The 22,979-nt window shown below is 39.8% G+C and overlaps 1 protein-coding gene and 1 long non-coding RNA gene across 3 annotated transcripts in view; one reads left to right on the top strand and one right to left on the bottom strand.

Moving 5' to 3' along the window:
• LOC143434563 (uncharacterized) overlaps positions 1-2,194 on the top strand; it is a 40,803-nt gene extending 38,609 nt beyond the window's left edge. Inside the window, exon 6 of the long non-coding RNA XR_013104167.1 lies at positions 1,464-2,194. This is a non-coding gene — a long non-coding RNA (uncharacterized LOC143434563). The remainder of the gene's footprint in view (positions 1-1,463) is intronic.
• The window catches only part of Cped1 (cadherin like and PC-esterase domain containing 1), a 263,483-nt gene that overhangs the window by 14,168 nt on the left and 226,336 nt on the right, over positions 1-22,979 (bottom strand). For both annotated transcript variants that reach the window (XM_076913661.1, XM_034519389.2), the window contains exons 17-21: positions 22,097-22,233; positions 10,359-10,579; positions 10,030-10,131; positions 9,305-9,392; positions 6,317-6,463 (exon numbers count right to left, since the gene is read on the bottom strand). In XM_076913661.1, coding sequence (XP_076769776.1) covers positions 6,317-6,463; positions 9,305-9,392; positions 10,030-10,131; positions 10,359-10,579; positions 22,097-22,233 — 695 coding nt within the window. The remainder of the gene's footprint in view (positions 1-6,316; positions 6,464-9,304; positions 9,393-10,029; positions 10,132-10,358; positions 10,580-22,096; positions 22,234-22,979) is intronic.

Below are 22,979 nucleotides of genomic sequence, written 5' to 3' on the forward strand. Positions count from 1 at the left end.
TGTTATATCTTTACAATTGATGGTCCTTTCCTTCCTGCACCAGTATCTTATTTTATGCTTCAATGTCAGATAGGACCTTCTCCCTGACAAACAATGAGGATTTGAAGGCCTTATCTGAAATGAAGTGTTTACTACATTTGACGTTGCTGCTTCTGTCTCGATGATTTTCTTTTTTTAAATTCTGGCTTTCCAGGGGACTATTCATGGACCTGTACAAACAATATTACAGCTCTGCCTCTAACTGTTCCTGCTCTAAATTTACGAGATCATGTTTCCTCAAGCCTTTCCTGATCTATTTTTATGGCTTCAACTATTGCCTATTTACTGATGACTCCCGATCCTGCCTCCAGTCCCAACCTGCCCCTTGATCTTCATACCTGTGTATCCAACTGTCCGTTCGTTCAGAACACCACCTGGATGTCCTACAGGCATCTCAAATGCAACATGTTGAGAACAGAGCTCGTCATCTTTTCCCTAAGCCGATCCCTTTTCACTTCTTCTTTGTCTCACTTGATGTCTCAGCTCTCTAATCAGTCATGCAAGTTAGGAATCCTCTTTGATTCTTCCCACGCCTTCATTCCACAGATAAAACCTACAGATTATGCTCTTTAAAAATAGCTTGTGTTCGTCCACTTCTGTCTTAGGCTTGTCGCTTCTGCGCTCTTTGAAGGAGGTCTTTACCTTTTCTCATCTGACTTCTGGAATAGTTAGCTTACATTTTTCCTTTGGTTCTTTCCATATCCCCCCTCCCTCTTTGGCTGTATGCCCTAACGTTTGAAAATAGATGTATCTATTTTCATGTTATGTGCGTTTCATGTTATGAGTGTTTGCCTGCAGTTATGTATGTGCAACATGTGGGCACAATCATTTGGTCAAAGTCAGGTCCCCTGGAACTGGAGTTGTGGACGCTTGTAAGTTACCATGTGAGTGCCGGAAACGATGCACAGGTTCTCTGTAAGAGCAGTGAATATTTTAAAGACATCTCTGAGTTTCAGTGGCTGTTCACTACCTACAGGTTTAAAGGTTAAGCTCTTACCATGATTTGGGCCATGACTGTTTTTCTCCAGTCCCTCTTTTTCACGGATGCTCTACCATATCCAGAATTGCTCCTTGTTCTCTGAGAACAGAAGCTTATTTCAGAGTTTCTCCCTGTTCCATGGGATCAGAAAGGCCTGCATCCTTGGGGCTTGGCTAGGGCCAGTTTCCTACCACAGTCTAACTAAGCAGATTTGTTTTATGATTTTGTTTCTGGTTTTTTGTTTGTTTGTTTGTTTTTCAAAAAGGAGCTCCACTCAATCTTCAGACTAGATCCTATATGTCTTTTGGTGTAATTACTATGGCCTCTATGTGTCATTAACATGCAACTATATATATTGTGCTATATGGGCTTTTATAACTTACATTTTAGTAATATGAGACTAGGAGCAAATGTGCCTTATTTATTTTTACTTTCTACTGTTTAGCTCAAGAAATGGACTCACTAAACAAATGCTGGATGACTGCCTCAAAGAATAAACAGGATCGCTGTATTTGGAACAGAATATAGGGCAGAGGCTGAGAAGCGTATACATATGTAAACAGGACTTGGCAACCAACTTGTTTGGGTTGTTAACTGGTAAGGAAGGATAAGCAAAAAACATTTGCTTATGTAAATGTAAATGGCAGTACAGGCCATACCAATGGGAACAAAAACTAAAAGAGATCTGAGTCTTATCTTTGAGGACATATGGCTTATAAGGTTTTCTTTTTTTGAGTTCTGTAATGCATTCTCCAGCTATTTTATAACAGTAGTAAAGCTCTAAAATACTTAAGAGCATTTTCTGAGAATATTGTCATAGTAATTTATTATGAATGCTTAGGTTTTGCTAAGATATCGCTAAAGATGCAATAGTAGTATTCATATTTAGGAGGTAACCAACACCTGTGTGACTGGACTTAAAGGCCAACACAACCTCAACAGGGGGAAAACCATGAAGGTTCCTCGAAACCCAGTTTATCAATTACCCAGGGCTAGTGGAGTCATGGATCTTAGAGAAGGAACATATTACAACCACTTTACTAAACCAGTATAATTCCTAAATGTATTCTAAATGCTTGTCCTCGTACTCACAGGTAAGCTTCTCTTTGCAGCACATAGAGATCATTACAAGATGCCACAAAGGTCAAAATGCAGAGAACAACTAGCCATGTAGGCACTCAGACCAAATGGACACATCCACAACACAACCATACAGCTAATGCTTAGGGAAGGTTGTGGAAGAAGTGGGTGGAAAGATTGTAAGAGCCAGAGGACCAAGAAGTCAGCTATGTGACTGTGTCTCCCAGAAATGACAGGGAACCTACACCTATGACCTCAACAGCATAGTTGCTTAAACAAGACCTGAACAACGACAATAACACCAATAGGCACACTAGAGAGTGAAAAAATATCACAGGGCTCCACCCCTAGACAAAGAACTACTCACAACTATTGACTGTAGAGAGACGGAGAATAAGTCTTCCCCTAGGAATGAGCACCTAACTGGTCTGAGCAAATGATAATCCCTAGAATTATGTGTATATGCATTAAACAGGCTTAGCAAGTTGTATTTATACATTTATGCACTTGTGTATATGTGACAATACTAATTAGGGGTGAGAGGGTTGTAAATTTGAAAGTAAGTGAAGGGGGCATAGGAGAGAGGAGGGGGGAAGTAAATGATGTAATTATATTTAGCTTTTAAAAATTACAAAAAGAAAATTCATACTGCCCGTTAAATTCTGGGATTTTTTTTCTTATCAGGTATGTATTCATTTTATTTGTTCTTTTTTCTTCCTTCAAAAGTTATTACTTTAGTTTTAGACGGATGAATGTAAGGGGTTTGTGTGCATTATATGTGTGCATATGAGTGCGTGCGTGCGTGCGTGCGTGTGTGTGTGTGTGTGTGTGTGTGTGTGTGTGTGTGTGTGTGTATCTGTGGTGCTGGGGATTTAATCTAGAGTTTCATGCACGCTAGCTAAGTACCAAGTTTTCTATCACTGGGTTACATTTTCAGCTCACAGGTATTTTGTATATTTTCAGTCCTCATTATGTTTAGATGTTACATTTTGAAATGTGAAGGAGAACAAGAAAGAAATATTTTTATGTTCCATCATGTTGTTTATCCAATTAGGTCAAATAATAAAGAATCCTGTAGAAAACATCTCTAACAGAACTAACACACTTTCCTCTTTCCTTTCCATGTCTACACACCAAGGCAACCCTTTGGGTCTTAAGCCAGATGCTTTCTTTCTGTTGCCCGAGTCATAACATACAGTCATATTTGCCAGACATTAAAGGTATTACATAAGGCCTGCACAACTGATTAGACTAATTAATAGGCACCCAGCATTTTCTGTGGGTTTGTCCCTTTTGCAGCTAGATTTGGGCTGATATTTCCAAATAGTTTCCAGGTCTCTGCTTTTCACAAAAGATGTTTGCTATGCAACAAACGGCACCATCTAAATCCTCTGTTGGGCAAGAGTTCCTAGGATCTTGTTTGTTGTCCTGCACAAACACAGAGAAAATAAGATTCCATTCCCACCCATAAAAAGAAACACCTGCTTTGCCAATCAGTGAGGACTTCTGAGTCAAACTGTATGCACACTATTTGGAAACAGTTTATAGGTTCATGGTGACAGCCTGTTCTCTTTTGGTACCTTCACAGACAAAAGAGGCTTTTCAAGACTTTCACTTTCACCTGTGACAGGCAGAGTTCACAGAAGCAGGTTTCTCATGTCTGCAGTAGAATCCTAGCCACACAGCAATGAGATGTTAATTTCTCACTGCAATGCTTATACCAACTGCTCCGAAGTATCCTTCACTGTACATGAGGATTGGTTAGTTGATTATAAGAAGATAAAACTCCTGCACCCAAATTCTTGACATTTCTTGTTTTGTTTTCTATTATCTTCAGGTGAACTTTTTTTTTCTAATCTCATAAGACATGAACATAAAGCAAAAGAAGATTTTTTGTTACATTTCAATATGTGATACTATAGAAAGACTCTAAAATGTCAATGTCATTATGAGAGATGGCCTGAGTACCAAGACTTCAAAATGCCCGTAAAGAATGATCATGTCTGACTTTAATGGGGAGGGAGGGAGGCTTGATGCCCCAGCATAGATGGATGAGCTAGAGGGGTGAGGTGGGAGTGGGTGAGTGGGTTGAGGAGCACCCTCACAGAAGTAAAGGGGAGAGGGGAGAGAGGGGATGGGATGGGGGTTTTGTGGAGGGGTAACCAGGAGGGGGGGATATCTTTTGAAATGTAAACGAATAAAATGATTAAAAAAATAAAAAAGAATGATTATGTCCATGATCAGTGTGTGGGTTTGAGAAAGGTGATATCATCAACCCCATGTTATAGCCACAAAGGCAAATGCCCCTGGAAGCCGATTTGATTGCAATCTTGAGAGCTTGAGTTTGGACCATGGCACGTGGGAATCAGCTGACATCATCTGTGGGAGACAAGCATGGCTTGGCATCCAAACCTTAGGAGTATCGTCAACCAAATGCCATGTGTGTGTGATGGCTGTAGGACAACACTGTAACCTCATAAGTGAAATGTTTTACCTATCATGGTCAAATCTTTCTTTTGTAAATTAAAGAGAGTTTCTGCTAGCAGTAATTATAAATCAGTATTCTACTCTGGGCAGTTCAAAGGATTTGTGTGTGTGTGTGTGTGTGTGTGTGTGTGTGTGTATGTGTGTGTGTGTGTGTGTGGTTTGTAAATTCCAGGACTATTAGTGTAAATGGCAGGAGATATGTGTAATACAATCATGTGGGAAGGACATCTTCCATTTATAATTGGAGCTGTGTTCTCCGTCTTTGGAAGACAATTTCTTGTTAGTCTTTCAGAGCTCTAAGGCAGAAAAAGAAGAACACAAACCCTTCCTCGAGTGTCCTAACTGAAGACACATTATATAAACATAAATAAGTAAACATTTCCTAAAAAGAGGTTTAAAATGTATGCTGTTTTTCAAACTTCCCATTTCCCTTGAGTTTGGTGATGATTGGCTTGCTTTTGTGATACACCATGATCTTGGGATGGTTCATTGTGTTTTGTTTTCTCTTTTTCTCTTCTAAATTACTCAGGCTTGTATTTCTAAGCATGTAGATTTTATAAATAGGACACGTACTCTATGGGTGATATATTTTCATGTGGAAGTAATTAGTAGGCACACAGTGTCCTACAACTTAAAATCTGTCCTGAAACAATATGTACAAGTTTCAAGCTGATAGTTCAAAACATAGATGTTCCCCACCGTGGCTTCTGGCTCTCACTTCTCTGAGATTTAGTGTCACTGGTCGCTTAAGAAGATGATGAGCATCTATTAGCACAGCATAAAGAACAGGTACTGTCTTAACAGCTTTTGGGTATTTTGAGGACCTGGGGATAAAGGTGGAGTGACATCATCTAAGTAAATAAACAGGATCAGAAATAAACTCCATCTAACTAGTCAATTGACTAAATGTATTCTGGATTGTAAAAGAAACCGATTGAGAAAGAACAAACAGAGTGAATTAAGATCTGATGGGAAGGTAAATTGTGGTACCCTTCCTCTGAGTGCCAGCAGAGTCTCCTGGAACCTGCATTTACACAAGGGTTAACAAGGGAGCTCAGATTCCAAGTGTGCTGTGGCTGTTTCTTCAGAACTGAAGCATTCCAGACTAGAGGGAGGTGGGAGATTCGAACATCTCAAGCAGCTAAGAAACTTACGAGACTCAAGAAGCCCAGAAAGCTACAGGATTCTCAAATACTATCTCCATTAAGCAGTGACACTGTTGTGTCACTATGAGGAGACTATGGAGGAGACTATGGTAGCCTGAAGGTTGAGCCGGGTATTCTGAGAATGCAGTTTCTATGATGTATCACCTGCGTTGGGTGAGTTTTTAGTGTTGTAGATGTCCCAAGTCACATGTTCCTGTAAGTAACCTTTCCCTGATGTTTCTGGGGAGATATTTTTAATAAACTCACTGGGATTTTGGTGCAAGGGAGGTGTGAAGTCTTTTGGAGAAGGCATCCCTCCTTAGACTCCCTTCCTGCCTTCAACCATCAATGATGTCAAGTTTTCCATGTCGGAACACTAACTTCTAATGCCTCAGTTCACAAAGCTGGTGGCCACTTAGTCTCCTTTTCACGTAATTGTTTCTCATGCGAAGTACAACAGGCAATACATCAAAGGTATAATAAACAAACAAGCAAACAAACAAGCAAGCAAGCAAGCAAACAAACAAACAAAAAAAACAAACCCAGCAACCCAAAGCTACACAGCTCTGAGAGCCTGTACAAATACCTCATGGAAATGGCATCCGCAATTGCCCTGCAGAAACTCTTTGTGCCGTCCCATTGTGATAGTGAATGTGTCTACTACTTCATAGCCATATTTTTTGGCAGCTTCCAGAATGCTCAGATTTTCTTTATATAAGTTCCGTACTTCACTCTGCATGGCCAAGCAAGACACACAGGGTTTTCATTAGCTGAGGATTAGTTTATGCCTTAGTAACTTGAAAAGATGCTATGCAAACAGTATCTTCTTTTATCAAGATTGGTTGTATTGAAGATGAAATCCATATCAATTTTAAAAATAAAGATGTGCTCCATCTTTTCTCAACACATCATCATAGCCTTTGATTTATACCCGATGCAACAATAAATGAGTATGTGCACACAGAGTTTTGGATTTTCCCTTACCTAAAGACAATTAAGTTCACTGCTTATAAATGCATTTAAACTTCTCAAATTGAAAACTGGTATTTGACCACGAGGCAGACCTTCATTTACTTGGGTTCTCACTGAATTAAGCCACTTGAATATTTGCTGGCCCCTGATTTTTGCTTAGCTTCTTGCTAAGGACAGAATGGCAGGGGGGACATGGGGTGTGGTCTGTGCTTGTAAAACACAAATGTTCTAATTGGAGAAATGAATATATTCACAGCTAATAAATCCTTTATTGGGGGGGAAAACACATCTTCCCTGCTGGGAGAAGTGGAAAAGCGGCACTATGACACCTCCAGAGAAGACTCCAGAATAGCTCTGAGTGAGGCTTGCTACTTGGATACGGAGGAGGAGTGTGGTTTGGGAGAAGCGGCTAAAGTGAGGGAGGGTTCCAGCAGTTGCCCCTCTGGATCGTGTTCCTCCCTCCTTTCCTACTGTGTTGCTGACTGGCTGAGGTTCTAGCTCAAGTCCACCCTTTTCAGGAGGGACAGCATCACCAATTACTCTAACTCCAAGACCTTCCCATGGCCTGGTTTAGTTTCTCAAACCCTGCCTTCGATGTGAGACTGTGCCTCCCCTGTCCAGCCTACTTGCTTCTCCTTTTGTATCAGACACTGTGTTGAACTCAAGCTTCAACATGTTGGCCATTCAGCGGCTACACGGTGAAAACAGAATGAACTTCTTTGGAGAGCAGTGCAAATGCTTCCTGTCTACTTCCCAGAACTTCCTTTTATCCTTTCTACGCATATTCCCAGTATATCCTCTTACTCCATTAATCCTCCCAGCTAACACAGGGAAGGAACCACCATCTCCTTTCCCATCCCTGAAAGGTAACAGGAATGCTTGATTTTTTTTTTCATTAAAAGGCAAACAACACCAAGATAAAAGAAGTGGTATGCAGCAACATGGTATGTTTGTCTGCTGTCTCTGCCTGTCTCTGTGTGCTTAATTTAATCTTGCACTCAGAGAAGAGTGTTTTCTTTAAGATAATGTCAATGAATAGAGAAACCTCATGAAGGGTGGGCCCCAGAGGAAGTGACACTAAAGTTGACACTTGACAGATGTTTGGACGTTGCCCAGATGAGGAGGTGGGTGAGAATATGATCCATGAAGACGAAGCATTGATCTAAATGTCTGGAAGTCACTGAGAGCATGACATGCTCGGTGTGTGTGTACACACAACCCTCTTCTCCTGTGCATGCATGCCTAGGCTCTGCTGGCAGGGAATGAGTATACAAAGCAAGCCAGAGGCCCTTCTTGAATAGCTATGAGAGTATATAGTAGCGTTCAGAATGGTGTGCAGAATCACTGGCCATAGTTCCCGGTTCCTTTCTCTTCTCTACCTGTCTTCCTCCCACCTTTTGTCTTCACTGTTTGTAAAGACCGATGAGCTCTGGGGGCAGGTGGAATCTTAACACAGGGTCCACAATACAGCAAGTGCAGAAGACATACCTGCTGCGATGAATGGATAGGAGCTAACAACCTAAATGTCAATGAAGGTCACCAGTACTAGCGGCTGTGAGGAACAACGTAATAACAGGAATGTCTGGAGGTGTGTGATGCTATTTGAGTCTCTGGAAAGAATTGCAGCCTTTGAGTAACATTAAAAAGGCTCCAACTCCTAACTTACAGCATACAACTATCCAAGTCCCTTCTCCCGGTCTGCAATTATCCTAAATCTTATTGCCTAGAAGTTAATGTTTCAACTTGCTTTAAATTACCCAAACCCAAGATGTCCTCACTCTGCTGGATTTGGAGTGTTAATGTTGACTTCAGTTCTTCTGTATTATAGGACACTTGGCATTCCAGAAAACAAAGCTTCTAGGAAGGAGAGGGGAATCCCATGCTTTGTGCTTGTAAAAGCTAGATCGGCTCAAGACGGACTCAAAAAATCAATCTTAGCCTACTTACATATTAAATGGACAGTGAGCTCTTGAACCGTGACTCTGTGTGTGTGCTTGTGTATACACCTGGGCTGGTCTCTGTGCTTGAGTAAGGAGAGCTGCTTCTCTGACCTACAGATATCTTTCTCTTCTGTGCTTATTTGCTTATTTTCCTACTCAGTACTGAGACAAATTTACTACGTTTAAGAACTGGCTAGAGGCACCCAATGCCTTTCATTTGTGGATAGCCAACTTGGTGAAAACAATGATAACACACACACACACATACACACACACACACACACACACACACACACACACACACACACACTTAATATACTGTTCCCCAAGAGATTCACTGTTATTGACAACTTCATTTGTGCTTTCAGTATGAATCTGAAGAAGGGAAAGTATCTTAATATAACCTCTAAAGCTTTTCATCTATACACTCAGTGCTGCTTAGCACAGCTTAGGTTTCTTATTTGTTTCTCTCTCGAATACAGCACATTATTTATAGCACATTTATGGGCTACAGTCTTTTGGTCTGCAGGAACCATTAGGATGTATTTGGAATCATATTGGGTTTTATTTTTATGGAAGCTGATAGGAATTGTAGAATGCCTGTTGGATCCGTTGCTATCAGGGATCCTAAAGTCATGCAGCCTAAGGAGAAGTGGCCTTACCTGTGCTAAGAAATGCACTCCATCCACCGGCAGGTGAAATCCAATCCCCAAAGTTTTGATGATCACTAGGATATTCAGCAAATTTTCCCTGAATAAAATGGTCAGAATTTTAAAGTCACAAGCGTCTGATGCATTTCTACCTGCTTGTTAATGACATCGGCATATATGACAGAATTCTTTGAGACTGTGAACATTTATATAGGACTAAACTCCTATTTTATTGATTTTTCATATAGTAAGATTTTCTGTAGACAGAATTTTGTGTGCTCATGGATATTATTTAATAATGATAATAATCTACCTTAAATACATTAATTACTTTGTTTCATCTGAAGAATCACTTATATAGCAATGAGAATGTTTTAGATAAGGTTATTAAAACTTTCAATATACATGTATGATTGCTCTGAGACAAGCTCTTAGTAGTCCCTGTCTGATTTGAGCTCACTATTCCCTTATGTTAACCTTGGAAATGTTTGAATTACAGGTATGTGCTATCAAACCTGACCAGAAAATATGTTTTGATCTTGGAGAAAGTTTAAATTAAAATGCTAAAGATCCCTAATTAGACATAAAAACATTTTGAAGCGTAAAATTTGCCGTTAAGTTTTAATTTTAAATTCTAAACTTGCCCTTTCCATAAACCCTGGATGAGGCTTGGTTATTAAAATGGCCCTTTTAAAGAAAAGATGACAACATCAATGACAGTGGCTGCAGACAGTTACCTCTTTAAAACCTTGTGAATAATTTGCAGGTGATTGGAATTAAGCCACTGGACGCCACCAACAACCAATACCGTCTGGTCAGTATTCTCAAGGGGCTGTGATCTGAAATCCAGAAAGAAAAACAACACATGTTGCTTTCGAACAGATGGTAAACATTTTAACTGGATTGCCTCACATTTCAATGAACCATGTCTGGCTTCCTGATCACAAGACTTCCTTGTCATTTGCAGTTCATTTTCGGCCACATTAGTGGGTATCTAAGCTTTTCAGCACATTCAGTATGACCGCACAATGGTGGCATTTTGCCATTCATAGTAGTTCCATCGTACCTTTGTAAGAGATGTTCAAGTGCGTTCTCAAATGCTGGTCTCAATGAAGGGCTTTTCCAGAACTGGGGATAGTAGGAGTAACTGATCGGAGTCTTTCCATCATTGACACTGGGGTAGAGTTTAGTGCCATGCAGCTTCTGCCACTCCTGAAGCGTTTCATTCAGTCTCTCAATTAGATAGTACATCATCCCTCTGTTGGTGGAGTCGCCTATGAAAAGAATCTGTAAAGAAAACATATCTGTCATCATCCGATGTTTACATGGTGTATAATAAAAATATTCTATTAAATGCTCACATAAACATATCTAATCGAAGGATATCCCTTAATAGCAACATCTCCCCCATCATAACATCCCCCAAACTTTTTATTTATCTCTTCCATGTTTTTTAGTAATGATGTCATCTCCTGATAGACTAGTTAATGTGTAAAACTTTCATTTCATGTTATTTCCGATTTTCTACCTCCCTTATGTCCTTCGCTTTAATTTAAGTGTCCCCAGAGTTCTGCAGTATAACATGGATCTTTATATCAGTAAATCTTGTTACCTGATTAGACAAATATAATTAATCTATGTTTGATAGATGTGCAAACTCAGAACCCACTGAAGTAACTCCATAGAAGTAACTCCATAGAAAGTATGCCATTACTTAAAAAAAGAAAGAAACACAGGTATTTCTCACCCCACTTTGCACATCCTAGTGGCATTTATTTTTCAGTGAAGTCTGTCATACTGCCAGAACAGCCCAGCCTCAGGTTCATACTACCTCAAAGCTGTACTGTTGTAAACACACCACTCACTTTTTGTTGGTGCACCAACTCATTCAGCATTCTCTTATTTCCATACACAAAATTATATTCACTCACCATTGCCTACAGAGTCAATTCTGAATGATTCGGGTTCAGCTAATAACAGTGACTGAGACTTTATTGCTTAATAGTCTCTGTTTTGTGGAAATTGCCACAGATGGGAAATTTGAGACCCGAGAAGACTGGGGTCATAAATCTCGTAAATAGTGAACCCAAGACTCATACCCAGGCTCTCTGACTTCAAGTGCAGGTCAGTGGCCCACCTTCTCATTGCATCTCCAATCAATGGGGTAGACTTAGGCTTTCTCATGGAACATGATTTGTATTCTACAACATCTGTTTTTCCCTTGTGCTAATCCATCTGCCTCGAGAGTTCCTTCCTGCACAATCCTGCCTGTCAAGCATCAGAACCAACATAAATGGCTCCCCTAACAAATGTCTCCCCTAGTCTCCCAGCTAGAGTAACTCTCTCTGTATTCTGCAAGTCCATTAAATTTTAGCTTTGCTGTAGATTTTATCAAAGGCTATATGACATTATGGCTACTTGCACGTGTGTCTTTCCCACCATATCCTATGACGAAGTATTTGAAAGGCAAATTTCGAAGTCCACTTTTCCTCACAACGCCATGTGTACATATGAAAAGTACTTAGTGAATTGAATGTAATATGAATTTCACCATAGACAATTCCCTTTGAGTGTTTTTGGATAAGACTTAACTCATTCTTCAGTTATTTTTTTCCTCTTTGAGATTCGGTTTGTCTCTTAGTGATGCACATATTTCCTCTGTCACACTTGGAACACTGTCACCAGCTCCCATGTTCACACTCACAGTGAATTTACTAAGAACTTGCAAAGGCTTAAATTTTCCACAGCGTGCTGAGGTATCTCTGCGAAGAAGCCTAGAAAGCTGCTCTAGATGCAATACTGTTGTCAAAAAATGTGGTTACTAAACAGAAGAGCACATCTCAGTCAAATTTCACTGAGTGGTAATATTTCAGTAAAATAAAATAGTGAAATAAATCCAATTGATTCTTGCTGGGCTTTGCATTTGGTTTTATGGTCTAGATTTTTGCTTAAAAAAATTTTTAGTTTGAGCGGTGGAGATTGAACCCGGATCCTCTCACACACTAGGTCAGCATTCTTTCACTGAGCTATACCTCTAGTCCCTTCTTTACTTTCCATTGTGAGACAGAGTCTAAGTTGCCCAGGTTGGCCTTGAATTTGCTGTATAGCCTAGGCTTGCCTTGAGCTTGTGAACCTCTTGATTAAGTCTCACCAAATGCCTGGGACTACAGGTTTGTGGCACCAGGTTCAAGAGACTTCTTGCTTTTCAAGAGGACTTTTGAGCCACCAGGAAAATTCTTCAGGAAGTAGTGATGACTTACCTCTTTCTGTATTAGTTTACTGAGGCTGCTTACCACAGACAGAGCAGCTTCAGCAACAGAGATGTTTCGTAAACATGTCTGGAAACTAGAAATACACATCCAAGGGGCTGACAGGATTATTTCCTTCTGGAGGACTCTTTAGCTGGTAGATGATGGTCTTCTCTGTCTTTCCCTGGTCTTCCTCTGCACATTTGTGCCCTAATCGCTTATGTAGACTCTGTCCATACTGGATTTGGTACCTCATTTTTATCCTATTTGCCACTTTAATGGTCTTATGTCTGAATATCAGAACTTTCTGTGTTACTAGGCCTTAGAAGTTCAGCATATGAATTTGATGGCAACGACACAAGTCAGCTCAGAACACTAAGTTAAGAATCATTGAGATAGAACCCTTTGTTATTATGTTAAGATAGGGACTCTAGACCGAGTCCCTGTCTTAAGATAGGGACACCCAGACTGACCTCTAATTTGTGATTCCCCTGCCTTACCCTCTCAAATGCCAATTAAATAAACTAAAGATTTTTCATTGTTTCTTTTTCATTTCTGTACTGAAGTTTGTCCTTCCCAGGCAGGCAGTAAGCCTTGCACTCAGTATCTCAAGTACTAGGTAGCTATAATGTAGATTACAGAGAGATATGGAAGCTCAGACAAGTCAAAGAAATTACATATTACAGCAAGAACATCTCCCACACATCTAGATTTCCAGTCTTTTCCATGTGGTTATATCCGAAGCCCACCAAAGCACATCAGAAGCAAATTATCCCTATTTCAAAAGTCCTCTTTACTAACTAGATAAGATTTTAAATAAATTATTTCTTTTACAAAGGTTTGTTTCCTTGTATGCAAACTGGAGGAAGTAACAGCACCAGAGGGCTTAAGTGAGATGTCAAAAACTTATTAATGGCAGGCAGAGAGTGTAATATGAATGCATGCTGGTATCAAAGCATGAGAAAGACAGACAACACATTTTATGTTTCCAGTGTACATGAACACACGGACAAACATGGCAGAAGTAAGAAGTGTTGAAACCCCAGCTGGTTCTCTCCATCCCCAACAAGCCAACTACCACTGAAAATCAAAACCCTGGCTGGAGGATTGAAGGAATGATCTTCTACTCTGAACACTCTCACTGGGGGCACTGGAGTCTCTATAGCGGATTGGTAACCAGTAAGAGCTACATGCAAATTGGTAGACACTGTATGCTCCCTGATTAGCAAACACGTTCGGCTACACATTACTCTTTAATGCAGGTGGTGCTAGATAGGTGTCAAGATACAGGCCAGGAAAGAGTAGTCTGGAGGGTTATTTCATCCAAGTTTTTCCATTTAGGAAAGATTAGAAATGATAAAATCTAACTAAAACATTCAGCCATGATGTTAAGGTTGTTCTGTCAAAGAAAAAGCTTTGCCAGAGGTAAGCTGGTGTTCTTACTAGGGAAACACACCTAACTTCAACCCATCAGCTAATTCAGTACTCAAAGCACAATTAAACAATACTATGAATTACAGGCTGGTCTTTAAGTTAAATGATTCATATTTAATCTTTATGCACTTTAGGTAATTCAGTTTTGTTAAATTACTGAAGAAAATAAGATATCGACTTTGAAGAATACTTTTCATTTTAAAAGACTTACATTACCATAACAAATATCTGTATCTGTCTATTGAGTTAACAAATACCCTCTTATGAAACCTATTGCCTTACACTGGTGTGCAAAGATATTGGTTGGCATAAGTAATCAAAAAGAAAAAAGTAAGAATTTATAACAATAAGTAACTTTGGTAATAAAATGCTAAAATAACTAGCCTCTAACCCCAAATTAAAAAAAAAAAAAAAGGACTCAGTGACCTTATGGGGATCTGGTAAATAAACCACTTAATGCATTGCTAAGTGCCAGGAAAGTAGACCTTTTTTTGGTCTTTATTCTCTTGTTATAATCTTTAATTTTTTTTTAATGATTTGTTTTTAATTTATGTGTGTTGGTGTTTTGTCTGTATGTATGTCTAGGGAAGGTGTTAAATTCCCTGGAAATGGAGATACAAACAGTTGCAAGCTGCCTTGTGTGTGCTAAGAACTAAACCAGGTCCTTTGGAAGAGCAGCTACTAGAGTTCTTAACTGCTAAGCCATCTTTCCAGACCCATTTTTCTATTATATAAGTCTGCGGTTGACTTGAGCATTCTTGACTGGCACAAAAGTATGCCAAAAAAAGTAAGCTAGTTAACTTGTTAAATTAAAGCAGTTGTTTTGTTTATTGGGCCCCACTGTGATTCTTAGGAGACTCAAGGTTGAGAAGCAAGGTTCTCATGAGGTAAATGTTCATCTGTCAATGAGACAAGGGGCCGCTCAACTGTGATATGCAGCTGAGACAAGTGAGGTGGCTAATAAAGTTTAGATCATAATAAAAATCTAGCTCAACAAAATATTTCCTGGTAAATTTTGATATGGTTATAATGAATGTCTTCCAGTTATGCATTTTAATTTCATTGGCTAAGCACATACAGCCAAGTTGCTATTTGAGGTAAAAAATACGTGTAAGATGGAAATTTAAGCAACCCACTCTCAATCGCACAAAACTGGGCAAGAAAAAAAAAACCCTCAAACATCTGTCCAATGGCAGATGGATTTATTCCCTCTACCTAGGGCAAATTGATTTGTCTCTACTGTCATTTTCTATGGTCTTTCAATGAAGGAGGCCATCTTTCATAAGCCACCTTTAACTGGAGATAATGAAGAGGAACATTCATGCCTTCTTGCTTGCCCCGATTATTGAGACAGACAAGCGACAATGAATTGTGTAATCCTTACGGAATTCATGTGTTACTAAAGACATATTGCAAGTCAGCCAAACTTCAAAAATTTAAACACCTTAATGTCCAAATTCTATGTAACTTGAAAACACTACTTAAAATTTTCCATGTTAATCAATAGAATAGAATCAAAGACCCGGTCATAATTCTATACACCCAGAGACACCTGATTTTTGAAAAAGAAGACAAAAATACACTTTGGAGAAAGGATAGCATCTTCAATGAATGGTGCTGGTCAAACTGGATGGGTGTCTACAGAAGAATAAAAATAGATATTCATATGTATCACCCTGCACAAAATTCAACTCCAAATGGATCAGTGACTTAAATATAAGACCAGATAATCTGAACCTAGTAGAAGAAAAAGTAGGGAATAAGCTTGAATTATTATAGGACAAGCTACTGATAGCTTTGGCATTAAGAACAATTAACGTATAAGAACTCCTCAAGCTAAAATAAAAATAAAAACAAAAAAACTTCTGTACAGCAAAGGATATCACAATTTGAGCCTATAGGATGGGAAAAATATCTTTACCTATTGTACATCTGATAGAGGGTCAATATCTAGAATATATAAAAAGAAGGAGGAGGGTGAGGAGGAGAAAGAGGAAGAAGAGGAGAACAATAACAACAAATCAAACAGCCAGAAAACAAATAACCCATTTAAAATTGGTATATATATATATATAAAAAAAAAACAAACAACAGTTTTTACAAGTTGAAACACAAATGTCTGAAAAACACTTTTAAAAAAGTCAACATTCTTACCCACCAGGGAAATGCAAATTGAAAACACCTTGAGATTTCATCTGACTCCAAGGATAAGTAAAACAAATAACATCACATGCTTGTGAGGACGCAGGGTAGGGGAACACATGTTTTGCTGGCGGGAATGCTAACTTCAGTAGCAAATAGGTAATCAGTGAGAAAGTTCCTCAAAAAGCTGAAGACTAATCTACTGCAGGATCAGGCTGTACCTCGATTGAGCATACACCCAGAGAACTCTGCATCTTGCTGCAGAGATATTTACTCATTCATATTCATTGCTGGTCTACTCATGATAGCTAGAAATCAGAAAGGATCTAGATGTCCACCAACTAAGAGTGGCTAATGAAAATGTGGTACACTTACTGAATGGAATATTACTCAGTTGTTTAGAAAAATGAAATTGACCCATATAACCACAGAGGATAGGTAGCTAGAAAAGGATCAGGGAGGAGGAGGAGATCCCCCAAGGATTGGAAATACAGTCAAATGCTATAAAAAGATAAAGGGGAAAGTCAAACAGGAGGATTGGATGAGAGAGGAAAGGGAGGGCAGTATGAATCAGGAGTATGGGGAGGGACAGCTAACTAAAGGCCTTTTGAAAAAATCTAATCAACTGTTTCTGTTTATCAGCCACATATAAATATTTTCTTTAAATATTGTGCATATTGCTAAATATAAAAAAATGTAACCTTCTCAGTATATTTAATGTTACTTGGCCCTATTTGCTTTCAGGGTAACCATTTGGTATTGGACAAACAGTTGTGCTGTATTGTTCTAAAGGAGGGACACCAACAACAGTCTTCCCCAGCTGTAACATCTGTTAATTGGACTCTTCTTTCAGACATTTTCTTTCTACTTTGAAACCTGAGCTGTTTTCAGTTGACAAACAAAGCAAAGCTCTTTAATTAAATTGATTTTTTTCCTGTTATAAGTCTGTCATATTTCTATACTACTTCATGTGATGAGCACAGAATCCTGCTGACCCATGCTTATCAAAGTTCCACTCAGTTTATCGAGAGATGAGAAGCAATTTGTAGAAATACAGTTATGACTAACACCCTAGTTTTTCAATTGATTTTACTTTGATTCAACAGAGCTATTACTATATATCTCAAAACAAACACATACATAAGCACAGCTGAAATAACGAGTTGGGTAAAATTAGTTTAAAGTTTTATAGGCATTCCACATTTTTCCACCCCACCCCTATATATGAATTCCTCAGCTGCTCTGATGCTTGTTGCTTTCCCATTGAGATGTCACTCTGTGCTTCTTCTACTCAACATTGCTGAATCGAAAGAAAACACCCGAGGTGTGGTAAGTCCAGCTCTGTTCATTTGCCACCACGTGAGTCTCTTGGTCAAGTTTCTGGAAACTTGAGCTGCTTTTCAAATCTTAACTGGGTAGTGTCCGTTCCCTTCCCACCAGGTGGGCTTTCATATCCATGTCCAGTGTCGGGCATTCACCCGTGTAAACAGTAGAGAAACCGTAACAGCAGAAAGGGATTTAACAAAGCGACTTGGAGACTCTAAAGAAAGCTGACTGTTTCTTGAGGGTCTAACTATCCGATTATTCTCAGTGGGCAGGTTAAATCCTGTTGCCTTTATATCTGATTCTTTGGATAAAGAAAATTCAACATGTCCCCCAAAGCTGAAGCTTGCTAGGATTAGGACTCGGAAGTCTGCTTTTCTTGTAATACAATATGTTCAAACTCCTTCAAGGCAATAGTTAAAATTGTGGACTTTCATTGTTAAGGATCTAAGGATTTCATATGGATTAACAGTCTTCAGGATGGTAAGGCTAGTAAAAACAGGGGCATACTTTGATATGGTCTCACTTCCATGCAGTCCACACTGTAGGAAACTGAAATACATGTGAGCACGAGACCTAAAGCCCACCTTTGTCTATCCCCTGCACAATCCTGCCCCTTTATCTACTTTTGCCATTTGCATCCGTTCTCTCAGCAAGAGGGAAGCAAGCGACCTCCTGGTTTGACAGATAGGATGCTCACAGTAGATACTTGAGAAAAATGACTATGCCTAAATATTTTCCTATCTCAATTGAGCTATTTCAAACTAACATGACAGCTATCTGGCTGCTAGTCATAAACACTCTTCTCTCTATCTGCCTGCCTACTTTATGGCAACTTTGTCAGACGGTACCCGCAGGGATCTATCTGGTGCTTGCCTCTAGGCTTTGCCCTGCCTATGCGATTATCACGCATTGAACACTTCTCTTATTAGTGTTTACACTTGAAATCCAGCACCTCGAGGGAGCATGTGCCCTGCTGGAACAGAGTCTTAGCTCAGCAAACATGAGATGGACGAATGAAAAGTGTGACGTCACACAGTCAGAAAATGGGAAATGATCTATAGAACTCCACCCTGCAGTAGCACTTCAGGCATAACAGGCAGTGCAGGGGTTCACAGACAGGGAGCAGAAATAATAGACAAACTCAATGAATAGAGCTCAGGTGCAATCAGGATGTAGCTCAGGTTTCCTGGCTGCCAGTCTGAGAAACTTCCTACTTCATGTCTTGCTATCTGTACGCATATGTGAAGTAAGTTTCTGAGCAGCGGTGCTAACGTAATATTTAGCATTGCTAAAGTCTTCTTGACCACTTGACACATTAGAGATAAATTTCATGTATTTTAAAAAATACAATGTGTATTACTTCTTTTCCTGTTTTGTATGTATGTAGTATAAGTGTGGATGTGCGTTTCATGTGTGTGTGTGTGTGTGTGTGTGTGTGTGTGTGTGTGTGTACAGGCTGGAGGCTGATGTCCCATGTCTTCCTCTGTCGTGTCTTCACCTTATTATGTCTTAACTCTTACCTGTTTGGTATGCCTAGATGTTTTCCATGTACACATGCAGTTTTATATGTTTATATTTGTTTTTATACTTATGGGGGTGTTTAATATATAATCTACTCCCAGCATTGTGTTTTGGAATTCCACGGAATAGCCTTTGTCTTCCTGTTACAGTCCCTAGACCACCATGAGGTGACTTCTGATGACCTGCTGTCATAGTCCCAAGACCACTATGGGGTGACTTTTCTGATTCTGGTGATGTCACTTCATTGCTCAAAATGGAGAATGCTTACCTAATGTACATAGCTACCATATACAAACTAAGTGAGCATTCTGGTGAACGCATCAGAGTCTGCAGGGAAAATGCCCATGTGAGGGCAACTGTGAGCTGAGTGTGCTGAGACTAAGGGGCACATGATGGCGAGTCCTCTATGCTCTCCTGCCAGGCAACAGGCCTCTCCTCAAGTCATTTGCACATAAGCTTTGGTTTTTCTGATTTTATGATACCCTACATTTCTCAATAACACAAAAGAAAATGTCTCCTTTTAGCATTGCCTTATAGAATTGCTGATAACAAGCTTTGCAGCCAACTGAGACAATGTTAGAGACTATTTATGACTAATAAAAATTCATATGTCAACATAGTAAAACCCACTGTGGCCATGACAGGTGGAACTCTAGGCAGGTGACAAGTTTAGACTAGGTGACGAAGGTAGGGTCCCTATGATGGTGTTCTCTGAATGAAAAGAGGATGTGATTTCCACACCTTTTCTTTCATATGTGGACATGAGAAGGCAACCAACAGAAACTGGAAGTGACCTCAGACTCCCCAGTTCAGAAACTTACCTGTTTGAGCCACCAAGTCTATGGTATTAGACTATAGCATCTTTAGCTTTCTAAAGAGGTGATGCATCTACTGTAGAGGGTTTTAGCATACTTATCATTTTACAGATGGAGAGAGGAACTTGAGAAACAAAGTCACATAATTTAGCGTATTTGCATCAACTGCTTTTCAGGTCAATAGACTGTGACATCTTCTTGGCATTGTGCCCAGTACTCTGGATTCTGAGGTTGGAATGGAATTTTGGGTAGAGAGCTATCTGGCTGGTGTTACAAGGGTGATTGTCACCACTATATTGTCACCACTGCTTCAGTTCTAACATACAGTCCATGCATGGCCAAAGTTGGTGTAATCACAGCGGCTCACAAATTTTTACCAGTGAACTCCATCTCTGGGAGCATTTAATTTTCTCAAGTAGACAACACACATAATATCTACCTCATAAAGTTGTGATTAAGAATAATTAAAATTTTCATTTTTTCACTTATTTAACAAATATTGTTTGATGGTTGTAGAAAACTTTAAATCCAATCCAGAGTTTCTATCCCACCTTGATCATTCAGTTCTTAGATAAAAGACACACAACTTTTATTATTTCTAATAAGCCGTAAGCAGCAGTGTAAGAGCTTGGCAGATATCTACCCTCTATGCTATTAGAATCTACTTTCCTATCTATAACCCCAAGTTATTACTTCTATGTTTCATCTGGGCTACTCTGAACTCCAACCGTCCAGCACTCAGGGCTACATTTTCATGACCCACCTAAACCATGGTAGCTTCTCCTCCATTCACTTCTTCTCTCCCTCTGGTCATTTTCTACTGACTGACCTCCAGCCTAGAAATCTTCAGCTCCACCTATGTCTCTTCTGCCCCGCTATTAGCTTCTGGCATCTTTATTTACCAATTAGAAATAACTTGGGGACAAGGTCACATAGCATCATTTGGTTCCACTTGGGATTCTCTCATCTCTGATACAACCTGGCTGGCCTTGATGAACCAGTATTAGCATTAGAATACAAGCAGCATCAGGCCAACCCACTACAACTAATTGATGATGCAGGGGATTAAAACCAGAGTCATTGCATATTTTAAGGAGTGAACTTCAGCTCCACTCCTACTAATATTCATGAAACAATTACTATGTACCACAAACTGTATACATCAATTAGGCTATTATAATGAATCAAACACACCTCTTACCCTAATGAAGTTTAGAGCCTAGTGGGTTTTAAGATTTGAGAGTTAGTAGAACTGTTCCTTACACAGAAAAACAGCTCAGTTAATATTGCTGACAAGTGTCTACACCAGTGTTTGCTTGCTCTCCCTTTTTACAAATTAAATAATACTGCTTCTTAATTATTGGTCATGTTCTCAATCTTGAGTATTCCTCTACTTCTGTTGAAATAAGAGCGCATTTATCTTCCTGCCCTGGCCCGCCCCTGTTCACATTCTTCTTAAGCTAATTACTAACAGAAAATTTGGCATGCATTCCATACTATGCTGTTTTTAAAATCAGCTTTTGAAATGGGCCTGCCCATATGTGAGAGCTTACACATGGTGCGGGGGGGGCGGGGGGGGGGAGGAGAGATAAGTCCATCTGATGAAAAGCACTTTGAAAATCTGGTTAAGATTACTGACTTGATGTCAGCCAAGCATCTCAGCCTATGTGCCAGTTTTACATGTCTGAAGATTCTGCTGGGCTCTACGTACTCAGAGCATGCCCAGCAAGAAGAAACCGTATGGCCAAGACAACAGCTTGGGAGCCCCAGCAGAGGGAAAGTCAGCCTGTTGAGGTCCACATGAGAGCTGCCCAGGAATTTGCAAGAAGGTCAGCAAGGTTAGTGTGGAAACACAGCAGAGTGCATTTGGTAAGTTCTAGAAGTGAGTCCTGCATGCATGGGGCATTTGGCTCCTTGCACTGAGCTACAGACTTCTGTTTCAGCAGTGCTGCGTATGCTAGAGCTTCCAGAGATGAGGCCAGCTGCTCCGAGTTGCCCACTGTCTGTTGACATGACAAGCTCCTAACAATGCGTGCTACAAAAACAGCATGGAATTGGGTCAGCACAGCACCTGGCTTTAATATCCTCCATCTGCCAGACAGACTGATTTGGAGAAACGTGACCATTGTGAGCAAGAATTATTAAAGATCAGTAGTGATAATGTCTACAGGTGATCCAAAAAGCCAAGCGACATCGAGTTAGTTAGTTTTCCTCTTACTGCAAGAGGGCAGAAGTTAGTTTAGCACATGCAAACGGTCTGGCTTCAGTGCTGCAGATGGCAAGAAGCCCAGGCTTCCCTAACTGAGTGCGCAACCTACCTTTCTTCCTTGAAGGCACTGCTGAAGTTCTGGCTTGGTTAGGATGTCGTGTTGGCAGTTGTGTGGTTGCCAGGTTATTTCTCTCCAGTCACAGGTCCTGTTGTCTGAACAAGTAAGGCAAGGCACAATCCACTGGCCTAGAAAACATAGCAAGACTTTGTCTGGCTTGTGAAACTACTAGTGAACCAACACGATGCAAGTATAGAAGTCAATGTCATCAAACTACAGAAATGAAAAACGAGAGGACCATTCTTATCTAATAAATCCAGTAGGAAATTGACTGGCGTGGCCTCCTGCTAGTCAAACAGAGGAGTAACATGATGGCCTGTTGTGAAATAACTCGGTTCATGCTGGAGTTCGGGGGTGGGGGGTGTGGTCCCATGAAACTTCCTGAGGACAAAGGAAGCCGGTGATTGCTTGCTACCCAACTGTTAACTTACTTTTGAACTTCAATGTGACTAAGGTTGAGTGGGAGTCTCCAAGTTGTCAGTAGGCCTCAAACATTTATTAACCTAACCCATGACTAGGTTACCAGAATAACAGACATATTCACTGTTCTCAAGAAATTTAGACACCGGAGAGATACAACAGTATTTTGATAATTTATAATTTTCAAGACTGGTTATTAATCCTTCACTTGATTGATGGCACTCTCCATCAATCAAATTATTTATTTATTTATTTATTTATAACATAGCTGTGTCCTCTTGGTTTCCTCATAGCTGGGTTGAAGTGAGTAATGTTCTCTGATGTTTAGTGAGAGGATGACAGCGTTTTGCTGACTTCGGATTAATAAAGAAACAATCCTATTTATTCATTTGTGGGGGGGATACACTGCAGGTAAAGGTTGCTAACAACTTTTGGGAACTGACTCTCTTTTCAT

The sequence above is a fragment of the Arvicanthis niloticus genome, chromosome 15, assembly GCF_011762505.2.
Source record: "Arvicanthis niloticus isolate mArvNil1 chromosome 15, mArvNil1.pat.X, whole genome shotgun sequence".
In the NCBI taxonomy this organism is placed as follows: Eukaryota; Metazoa; Chordata; class Mammalia; order Rodentia; family Muridae; genus Arvicanthis; species Arvicanthis niloticus.